General features: G+C 52.9%; 1 protein-coding gene across 1 annotated transcript in view; it reads left to right on the plus strand.

Moving 5' to 3' along the window:
* The window catches only part of CUNH7orf50 (chromosome unknown C7orf50 homolog), a 115,935-nt gene extending 110,697 nt beyond the window's left edge, over window positions 1–5,238 (plus strand). Inside the window, exon 6 of the mRNA XM_054693560.1 lies at window positions 3,966–5,238. Coding sequence (XP_054549535.1) covers window positions 3,966–4,154 — 189 coding nt within the window. The 3' untranslated portion in view covers window positions 4,155–5,238. The remainder of the gene's footprint in view (window positions 1–3,965) is intronic.
* Window positions 5,239–11,573: the final 6,335 nt, after the last annotated feature.

Below are 11,573 nucleotides of genomic sequence, written 5' to 3' on the forward strand. Positions count from 1 at the left end.
GGGAATGACTGTGTGAGGGGCCCAGGGGAAGCCAGTAGGGGAGGGTGCTAGAAAGGAAGGGAAAGGCTATGCTGGCTGTTTTGGGTCTAAAGTCCTGGGACCTCTGTGTCCTGATAGCAAGAAGTCCCTCCTCCATTCAGCAAATATTTTCTGGCCCATGTGGTTCAGTGAGGTGGGGGGGGAGGCAGGACTGGAGTCTTAGTCAAGGGCTGGGAGGGTTTTAGCTGCTTTGCCCCTGGTCTTCAGGGAGGTGTTCCATGGTTTATACTTAGGGAGCCGTTTAAATAGAACTGGATGTGAGTGTGCGCTCCAAAGACTCTTCTGATCATCAAAACCTCTAGTGGTCTGACTGCCCTTGCATGTCTGCCCCTAATGTCTCTACGACCCACCCACTGGACGGAGGTACTTGGAGCTACTTCCTGGCCCCTTGAGTCTTTGTGGGAGGCCACAGCTCTCCCTTCTTGCCACTCTTGCCTCCCTTTGCACCACACCCACCCCAGATTCACAGCAACCTGCGCAGAGTAAATGTGGAGCTCTGACTGGAGATGGGAGAGCTTGGACTTGCCCCTCCCCACCCACCTCTCAGGAGCCTGGCTCTCTGGATGGCAAATTATAGGTCAGAGATTCTCAGGACCTTCTCCATACAACTCAGACTCTGACTAACAACCTTTGACTAAGACAGCCCAAACCTGTGGTCCCTTTCCAGCTCATCTGGGGAGACCCTGCATTGAGTGACCCCCTGTACATCTGCAGCAGTAATTGGGAACTCTGACTACACATGGCCTCTCTCTACCAGCTCCCTTCTGTTCCAGAGCAGTGATGGGGCTGGCCGCTGGGGCCAGGCAGCAGATCTGTCCTGGACATCCCCCTTCCTGCCATAGGGTCCTATCTTTGGCCTGTGTCCTCTGCCTCCTGGCCTTCTCCTGTGGCCCTGGACCTGCTCCCTTCAAGCATCTGGCCACCATGGAGAGGTGGTTAAGCCGGTCTCTTCAGCTATGTATGCCGCACACCTTGGCCTCTGTGAGTCTCTCCAGGATACCCATCTGGATCCTATAATGCAGCTGCCTGTGACAGCAGAGGCCATGGCCTGAAGCAGGACTGCTCCGGTGGTCTGATGCATGCAGTGCCCAGTCTTCCTATGCAGTTGTTTGAGGAAACTGAGCTGGCATCTGCAGGAGCCTTGCTTCCGTATTCTCAGGCAAAGGCAAACACCGGCGTGACCTCATGGCGGCCGTCTGCCTGTGCAGTGTGCACAAGCATGTGCATGTGTGCTTCTGTGTACCCGAGTGTTCAGAGCATTTCCTTTCAGGAGCAGAACATAAGATTGGGTTTCACAGTGTGAAGAAGGTCTGGAAGCAAAGCCCACAGCTGTGATGTCCTTGCCCAAGTTGCATTGGCCCTGTCCAGCTGAGTCTGCACATTTCTGCCAGGCCAGGTGGCCGTTCTGCTTCCCGCCTCACTGTCCCTTTTATGTCAACATTGGAAGATCCAGACTTATTGGTTGCTCTGTGGGTGTGCTGCTGGGGTGCAGGGGATGAACAGGACAAAGTTGCCTCCCATTTGCCCGTTCCTGCAGCCACAGCAGGTGGGGGGGCATGCCTATTGGTGCTCCCTTGGCCCTAACTCACTGAACCAAGGTGATCCAGGCACAGACCATGACCGCTCTTCTGGATTACGCTTCCTGCACTGGGGCCAAGTGCCAGCACCCAGAATAGCCACAGTCTTAAAATAGGAGAACAGAGTCAGAGGTCTCACACTTCCCAGGTTCAAAAGCCACCATAAAGCTGTATTAGTCAAGACAGTGGGTACTGACGTAAAGACAGACACACAGACCAACAGAGCAGAGTAGAGAGCCCAGAAGTAAAACTTCACATTCACATGAATTGGTCTTCAAGGTGAAAACCAAGACTGTCCAGGGGTAAGAAGTGTCCTCAATGAGTAGTGCTGGGGCAGCTGGTCATCCACACACAAAAGAATGAAAGTAGACCTCAGCCTCACACCTTAAGTGAAAGGGGTGAATCGTGAGTCACAGACCTAGATAGAAAAACTAAAACTAAATCTCTGAGAAGAGGATACAGGCGTGCATTTCATGACCTCAAGTCAGGCAGTGGTATCTCAAATACAACTCTAAAAGTACAGTGACAAAAGAAAATGAATAGGATTCCTTCAAAATTAAAAACTTTACTACAAGCAATACCATCAAGAAAGTGAGATGACAAACCCCTGCAACGGGGAAGATATTTATAAATCATGTGTCTAATAAGGGACTAATGTCTTGAATATACAAAAAACTTTGCTAACTAATAAAAGGATATTTAGTCCAATTTTAAAAGGCAAAGGAGCTAAATAGACATTTTTCCAAAGAAGAGATAAAAATGCCTAGTAAGCTCATGAAAAGATGCTCAAACCACAGCAAGAGATTCTCACATCTACCAAGGTGACCAAACCGGAAAGACAGATAATAAGTGTTGTTGCAGACAGGAAGCTTTTTATTCTCTGACTATACTTCTACTTTTTATTCTCTGAATATGCTTCTCTGAATATACCTCTTATTTTATAAATGCAATATATACCTTCCTATTTGAGGATATTAATAACACATTTTGGTGATTTACTTCTCCCCTATGACCTAAGTTTTATCCAGTTTGCTTTTGGTTTGTTGTTTGGCCTCTGGCTTCAAATATAGAAGCTTTCTTCAGATAGCTTAGTGCCCTATGGTGGCAGAACTTTGTGCTCTTAAGAATTAGAACGAAGGGGCCGTACTCCTCTGGCATCAGCTCAGTGTTGCACCTATGTTAGAAGTGTACAGATGGGAACTCCTGGATTCCTCCTGTAAGATCAGTCACCTAAGGCCACAAAGTAATACCTATGCTGAGCTGCTCTGTCCTAGGCAGTCAACAGAGTAGGTTCCTTTTTGTATATGTGGAAAGCCTTTAAATCTTGGATCCTTGGCGACCCTTAGAGCCACTAGATGCTTCCATCCCAATTTCTCAGCTTCAGCCATTAAACAGTACAAGGCACACACATGGCAGGCAGTTCATCACTGACTGCACTTTGGCAGAGAGTGGTGAGGGGTGCCCCGTTTTGTGTTTTTTGGAAGCATGAGCAGAAAGGGTATTAGGTGAGCTCTCTTTACTTAGGTGCATGGGCTCTTTATTTTCTTCCTTTCCTACATGCTTTTTTTTTTTTTTTTAATAGAGGCATGTTTTATTTATTTGTTTGTTTGTTTGTTTTGTTTATATATGCACTGGGTACAGTCAGAAGTGCGGGAGGGTGAGAGAATTCACCAGAGTCAGAGCAGGGAGCAGAACAGGCAGAAGGACCGAAGTACACTGCTGAGGGGAGCAGCGGGCGGCAGGAGAGGTCTGCGCGCCATGTGGGACCCTCCTCCGGTGGCCGGGGAGCAGCCGGGAATCGAACCGGCGCCGCAGATGCCGCGGGCAGCTTCGCAACCCAACGTTCAACCGCTGCACCACTGGGGAGGCCCTCCTACATGCTTTTTAATGGGCTTCTGACATTTTCACTGTCCTCACTCTTACTAGAAGTGGTTGGCACAGCCAGTACTGGAATTTTGGCGTGGGTAGGGGGATGATCTGCAGCATCATTTGGTTTCGCAGCTTAGGCCTCACCTTCCTCACTGGACTCCAGCAGGCTGGCTCCTCCCTTGTCTCCCTGTCCCTGTCCTGTCATCCAGTAGGACAGAGTGGGAGCAGATGCTTGCCCAGAGACTGGTGTGGTGCCCTCTGCTGCCTGGTTGCCTGAGCTCCTCCGGCCCTGGCAGCAGGATCCTGTGGGATGGACAAGTCTCCTTTCAGGCACAAGAGCAAAACCCGTAGCACTGGCTGCTGGGCCAGGAGCCCTGGGCCTCACACCACAGACATCTTGCTTTCCCACTGTGTCCATGTTTCCCCTGCTACCCCTGCCTGGCCCCAACCCACCCGCTTCTTCTCGTCCTTCCTGGGCAGGTTCCCAGTGAGCACTTTTCCACCCTGCTGGCCTACCTTGAGGGGCTGAAGGGCCAGGCCCGAGAGCTGACTGTGCAGAAGGCTGAAGCCATGATGCAGGAGCTGGACAAGGAGGGCGCCGGCGACCCAGAACCCCTGCTGCTGGAGAAGATGCAGCGCATCCGGCAGGTGCTGCAGCTGCTCTCCTAGGGGTGGCCAGCGGGCAAGGCCACTGCCTGCAGCAGAACCGGGTGGCCCTGGGCCTCTCAGGATTCAGCCCGAATGCCTTCTTCCAGCAGTGGCTAGTGGCCTGGGGGCCTCCAGGTTCAAAGTCATGTACCTCCTGGTCACCAGACACAGGAAGAACTGCCTTTCTCTCCCCTGACCTTCCTTAGCTGGAAACTGTGTATAGATCATGTTGGTTTTCGATGCCTCACTGAAGAACATGGTGACGTAACCTTGAGACACTAGTCCTGCCTCGGTGGCCTTCCATCGCCTGAGGAAACTGCTTTCTGACGGAAATGTTTCTTTCCACCAGGGACGCCTTAGTGATTGATCAGAGGTGGCCTTTCCCACCAACTGCAGTTCATCAATGTTGAGGTGTGAGGGGTCCCCAGAATTTGGGCCTTGCATTTGCCAAAGTGTCCTGACTGTGGCTTGTCCTTTCCCCGGCAACCTCCCCGGGCCATTCCACAGCCTCACTTGACAGGGAAAATCCGGCTGTATTTTCAATAAATCAAGCCTGAGTTGGCTGAGGCGCTTGTTCTATGCAATTCGTTCTCATATGCCTGCAGACTATGTAGCGCTTTTCCTGAGGGTGAGCATGTGTCGGGCCAGGAGGCCACCCACAGCTGTGGCCTCCCTGGGATGGCCCCCGGGCCAGCACCTCCCACACACTTTGGCTGTGGACTGACTGACCACTAACTCGGCAGGCCTGCCACTTCCAAGTATTGGCAGGGAGCATGTTCCAGCCCGGAAATGCCTGCTCTCTGCACAAAAATAGAAGAACACGTGGACCCAGAACCCCACAAGCCCAGGGCTCTGAGTTTCCCAGGCTGCACCAGGGAACAGTGGTCCTTGCTTGTCAGCCAGCAGCTAGGGCCTGAGACACCTTCAGGAAGGCGACCTGCATCATAAAATGGTGGATTTAAAACTGGGCCTTAGGGCCTTTGACACCTCCCCCCTGAGCTCAGGCCCCTCCCAGTGTGGCACAAAGCACAAGTGCCACTCGACTCTCATCACACTCATCCTGGGGATTCAGCCTCTCAACACCCCAGTTGGCACTCAGGCCATGGTAGGTCCTCTGATGGCTGCACTGTGTGCCCCTGCTGCCCCCTAGCAGAGTCAGTGTTATTGGGGTGCAGTAGGCGATCAGAACACTGTGCATCTTGGTTGGTTGGAACACATAGCATAATGTTGTTCACTGCAACGCTAACCATGTGGTACAGGCACAGGCTAGGGTCTCAGGCTTCCCTAGCCTGGCTGGGCCTCCCTGGCTGTGGTCCCCAGGGATACCACCCCAGCACAGTATCCCCAGCCTTGCTTTGGAACCATCGGTACCTGCCGTGACTTTAGCTCCAGTTACGATGAAAAACTTTGTGGACAGATGCTTCTGGTGACGGTAGGTCCCTGTGGTGGGGTGATCTGAGCTCGAGAGCTGGACCCACATGTCCAAAGGGGCTGGGCAGATCCCACCCGCTTCTCGCCTGTAAGAACAGACTCCGAAGATCACACACACACACACACACACAAACATGCTGCCTGTGAACAGGCGTACTGCTGTGTGGTTGTGCTGCTGTGTGGTTGTTTGCCGACCCCATCTCGCACTGCAGGTGCATCTGAAAGCCTCTTCTGTGTGGGAGTGACTGGACCAGCTTCTTCTTTGGCCCAAGGATGGCCATTAGAGACAGAGCGAGGAGGGCAGCTGAGGGCAGAGGAGCTTCTGGAGACCCCTGCCCCTGCCATGCTCTCCAGCCCTGTGTGTGTGCATGTGCCTGCACCCTATGGGTAGCAGCGACAGCGGGTGGCTCTGCTGACTTCCCAGTCCCCAGAAGAATGTCTCCTCTCGGGATGGAACCTGGTGTTCCATCAGGTGACATCATAAATGGGAAAGCACTTGTGAAGCACAAGTCAGTGCAAGTCTGTGAAGTGGGTCAGCAGCCCAGCAGGGCATCCTGGCTCCACGGGTAGTCCATGGACACTGGAGCAGTTGGGGTGCCGCCTCACTGTTCTTCAGCTGTGAAACATCTTAAAAATACACTGAGAATTAGGCATACAGAAGCCCCACAAGATACAAAGAACATGCCTTTGCAGTAATCAGCATCAAGAACCATGGTTCTGTGTTCCCCAGCACCCAAATCGAAAAGGGAAAGTTTCCCTTGTTTTTTCATGGAGAAGGGCCCTGGAGAGCTGGACTCACCCCCTCATTTGAGCACAGACTCCCCTAGACACCAGCTCAAGGAGGGCTCTTCCTCCCCAGGAGATCCCGACAGAACCGAGTACAGTTCCCTTGGTAAGGGGAGATGCTGCAGATGTATCCCATGGGGCAGAACTCAGGAAACAGGCAGCTCCTGGGGGTCCCTATGCCAGCCAGATGTGGCGCTCTGATGAGACCCCAGGGGCAGCCAAGGTGGAAGTATCTGAGGCCTGGGCCAAGCCATGGAAGGCAGGGCAGCGTGCCCAGACTTAGGGCTGGCAGTGAGTCCAACTCACCCAGGCCTGCCTGGGACCTCTGGCCAGCAGCTTCCTCATAATGGCTATTGTTTTTCCTCTCAACATGCCTCCCCAACTGGAAAGAACCCAGCTGCCCATCAGAAAGCGAAGGGATAAACAAAGTAAGCGCTACTGGGAAATAGGAGAGAACTATTGATTCAGGCGACGTCAAGGCTGCATCTCAAAAGCAGCGTGCTGAGAGAAAGGAAAGCAGGCTGCGCAAGAGCATGCGTGGGGTCCCACGTGAATGAAACCCTAAAAACAAGCTGCTCTTGATGACAGAGCACGGCAGTGGCTGGGTTCAGGGGACACAGAGACTCGGGAGGAAACAACTCATGTCTACACGGGTGTGCTGTTCCAGAACACACCACGCTGCACACTCGAGCGACTGTTAATAACAGCACCACAAGGCTGACCAAGGAATCCGGTCCCCAGAGGGGAGCAAGGCAAACCTTTCCCACAAAGCTGGAGGCCAAGCACTTTGCTCCAGAAGGAAAATGTTAAAACAGCATTTTATGTTAAAAACAGGCATGTTGTTGCTTCATGTCCATTCTCATCCTAGCTCTGTGTACCCCTCTCGTAGTCAGGAGTGCTGTTAGGAAGAATGGTGTTCTCTGTGGGGGCATGGGTGGGACAAATTAGGAACCTTCTGGACCGAGGGGCGGTGGGAAGCTCCTCAGCCCTTTGAGGCACAAATCTGAGGGAAGGTGGAAGCGTCCTGCTCAACCCATTGATATGTGCCTTTGTCCTCCAACCAGGAAAATGAGGATTCTTCTACCTCATTTCCCAGCATAGCTCTTCCCCTCAGTTCAGGCCCCCAGTAGAGTCGAGTCTATCTTTATATAAGCATGTATTCTGCCTTACATTCTTCTGGCTCTGTAATGCTTCTCCAGCCAGAATGTCTTTGGGTGGGGGTGAAGGGGTGGAGAGATGGAGGGGGTAGGGCGACCTGCCCTGCCCAGTGACAGGAGGGCGACTAAGAGCAGAGGGACCCCGAGGGCCTGCCCCGACATGATCTTCAGCCCTTGCGTGCATCTGTGTGTGCTTGAGCGCACAGGCACCTACACCCCGCGGGTAGCAGTTTCACTGGTGGCTCCACTGGCTTCCCAGAAGAATGTCTCCTCTTGGAGCCCCATGGGCCTTTGAGCTGAGGCCACAGCAGCCTGTGTTTGTTCAGCAGAGTTTGCTTATGGTTTGGGGGCTGCGTGGTTTTGTTTTTCTTTGACTTAGGAGAGATACTGCAAGGCACATGCGGTGTGGCTGGGGGCCAACCCTGGAGCCGGTGACAGATCTGGAGCCCAGAGCAGCCCCAGAAACTCCCTCCACTCCTGACCCAGTGCAGGATGCAGAAACAGACATCGAGAGAGCCCGTCGCCTCACAGCATCTGGGGAGCCTCGGGTGGATGCTGGCAGAGGCTTCTCCCAGAAGCTGTGCAGTGTGGGGCTGAGCTCACTGGAGGTGCAGCCAGCAGGAGACAGCATCCAGAACTTGGACGTGACCGTCATGGGATGAATGGATAAACACAACGTGGTCCATTCACATCACGGCAGATCATTCAGCCTTAAAAGGAAGGGAATGCCATTGCTACATTCCGGATGATCCTTGAGGACATATGCTGAGTGAAATAAGCCAGACACAAAAGGACAAACGCTGTGTGATTCCACGTATGTGAGGTCCTTAGAGCTGTCAGAGCCACAGAGGCAGAGAATAGACGGTGGGTGCCAGAGGCTGGGGGAGGAGATGGAATAGAACTCTAGATTGGAATGATGAGAAAGTTCTGGTGATGGATGGTGGGGATGACTGCCCGCCAGTGTGAATATTAATGCCCCAAATGGATACTTAAAAAAGGTTAAGATGGTAAATTTTATGCATGTAAATGCATTACAATAAGATATGATAATAGAATAGGAAAAATACAAAAACAGAAGCCACCCAAACCAACTAGGTGGTTGAAGCAGAAATGACAGGTGACCCATCACCACCCAGACTGGGTGTCTGACCCCCTGAAGTTCCGAACAACTGGTCTATGGGTGTGGGGGTGGGTCCTCGTGTGGAGGGCAGGCAGCCCCAGCGTGGGGCCCCCCCACACCCCACTGCTCCATCCTGATGTGTTAAATGCAGCTCTGATAGTTGCTCGCTCTGTTTTTATTAAATTATATTTTTATCACTTGAAGGTGGAGTGTTGATACTGCCTAGTTTGCAGGGGGTCTGGCTTTATCTCCTGTGGAAAGGCTAAGACCTCAGCCTCAGTTTCCTCATGTAAAATGGGATGAGAGGTGGTGAGTCAGGAGGTGGAGTGATGAGCGCGTTCATCTTGGTCTCGTGTGTCAGAAATCGCACACCTTCAGGTTGTTACATGATTTTTGCTTGTCAGCCTCAAGCAGGGAGAGGGATCAGTGCCTCCAGATTGTCTTGATTCTCTGGGAAGGCACCCAGGGCCCTGCTCCCCTCTGGAGCACAAACTCCCTGCCCAGCCTGCCTCAGGTCTTTGTCTGGACTTTGGTGACTGTCCACTGGGGTGGCAGGGGCCCTAGAAGCAGCTGGCATGGGGGGGACCTTGAACCAGATGACCAACATATGCATGCCCACTAGGGCATCAGGCTGTGGCCATCCTGTGGCAGGGACCAGAAGCTTCCTCAATGGGCCACCAGGACACTGAAGTCATTCGTGGACCTGGTTGGCCCAACCCCACCAGAATGTCAGACATGCCTCCTAAAGATCTACCAGAGCTCCCCACCCCAAAACAGGGTTCCTGAACTACACCCGGGTGTACCCCTCACCATGTATGTGGAGACCCTTCAGGGTCCTCCAAGTCTGACAGAGCCCTCACTGCTCAGCCCTGCCCCCGATGCGGTTCAGGGGCACCACTATCCGCTGGTTCTTGCTCTCACCTGCAGGACCTATGGGGATGGGGGGAATCCCAGCCACAAGGACCCAGAGCTGCACATTTTAAAAACTAAACTTTCCCACCAGGATCTCTACCTTCCAACTGAGCACAAAAGCTTTTTAAATTTGTGCTTGGCAAATTAAAACAAGTCCCATAAAATATCCACTAATTCATTGGATTCTTTTGAGAAAACTTAAAAGTCAGCTTTGAACGTAGTTCATTTGGACACCTGTTCTTACAAATTACAAAAGTGTATCTCAGTTTCTGCGTCTTGCTGTTCCGAATGAAGCTCACTCATCCCCAGAGGACCTGAACCTGGCTCCTACTGGGAAGTGACTTTCTTAAACAGGGTTGTGCTGGAATTACAACAAAGTGAAGGTCATTGGTAAAATCAACTCTTTTAAAAGTAATGATTTTAAAAAGGCCTCCACCTCCTCCCTTCAGAGCCCATACCCGGGAGGTGGACTGAGTCTCTTCAAACTACAGTTTCTTGGAAAAGGGTTTTCCGCTGCCATTCTGGAACGTTCCCCTGCATTCCAGGGTGTTCTGAGTTGTTCACCAGGATGAAGTTAGATCAGATTCCTGCCAATTTTGTAGTATGAATTTACCCAAAAGCACCCCCCTATCCAGTCCAGGTGGATCCCCAGCCTTGGGAGGTCCCCTGTGCCCCTTGGTGTTAAAATATTTCAGACAGATAGACGAGAGAAGAGAACAATAAAGCATATGCTTGCCACCCATCCCCACCCAGTTTCCCAGGAAATAAAAGATATATGCACAGTACCTCCTCTGCAGAGCCGCCTCCCCTTTCCCCCGTGGCAGGCCCCTGCCCATAATTACTAGGAAACCTGCCCCACCCCACACCCGACACTTGTCCCAGGTGTTGGAGAAGTCGTGTGTTGAGCAGTTCTGGGTCATTTCATTTTAACCTGTGGACACTGCCCCACCGCGGCGCATGGGTACTTCTCCCTGGATCCCTGGGCCCGAGGACCAACCCTGGCAGTGGCTGCCCTAGGTTTGTCTGTTCACCGATTAGTGCTCCCCTAAGTGCCTGCCCCGCTTCACCACCATGGTCAGGCTTTTCGCTAACCTGACGCTCCCTGAGTCCTCAGGAAGCACCCCAAAAGGGACCCCAACCCGTGCCTCCCTCCATGGAGAAGGCGAGGTATAATCTTAGGGGGCACCACTGTGCAGAATACATCAGCTTTGCTAACTGCTTGCCACACCCCAGCCCCTGCCCGTCGTGCCACCCTCCCACCCCTGTATGCTCTGCCCAGCGAGGACCCCTTTCTCCCACAATGACTCAGTTCTAGGCTTTTGACTGAAAAGCCAAGGCTTTGGTCATGGGAAGGGCCCAGGGGCAGACAAGAGATGTGCAAGAGGGGTGGGGTGGGGGTGGGGGATGTAAAAGTAAATCAGAGAAAAGGCACTCAGAGGCGGCATTTGGCCTGGCTGCTCTCAAAGTCCCCCTCTCCACCCCTAGAAGCTGTGCCAACCCATCTATGGGACAGACTGGCTCCAGGGAGGGCACCAGGACCGGAGGCCCAAGGCTGCAAGTCCCACGCTGGCTCAGGACAGTACCAACACTGCATGGCCAGGTTCCTAGGCCATCTGAGCAGAGGCAGGTTTCCAGGAGGATTGCCAGATACCAGGGACCAGGTAAGTTTCAATTTCAGATAAAAGAGTAGTGTGTATGCGTATGTCCCATGGAGGCCCATGTTGAAGAAACCCCACCACAGGGAGGCTGGCGTAGGTGGATCTTAACTTCCCTGAGTCCCAGCCCTGCACCCAAGCCCGGCCTCCTGGCCTCCCAGCATCTTTGAGTCTAAGGGAAACGTGCCCCTCGGGTATGGAGACTGGGTCTGCTCCCCGCAGGAGGCCCTGCCACAGTGGCAGCCATACATCTTGGGGGGTGGGGTGGATGGAAGCTGCTGAGCTTTGGGTGGCCAGGATCTCAGTTTCCTGGTTTGCATCAAGTCCTAAGAGGCGGACAAGGTCACACCTTGGGGGCTTCTCAGCACCCTCCCTGTAA

The sequence above is a fragment of the Talpa occidentalis genome, unplaced genomic scaffold (genome assembly GCF_014898055.3).
Source record: "Talpa occidentalis isolate TD23 unplaced genomic scaffold, MPIMG_talOcc4v2.1 talOcc4.12, whole genome shotgun sequence".
NCBI lineage: Eukaryota > Metazoa > Chordata > Mammalia > Eulipotyphla > Talpidae > Talpa > Talpa occidentalis.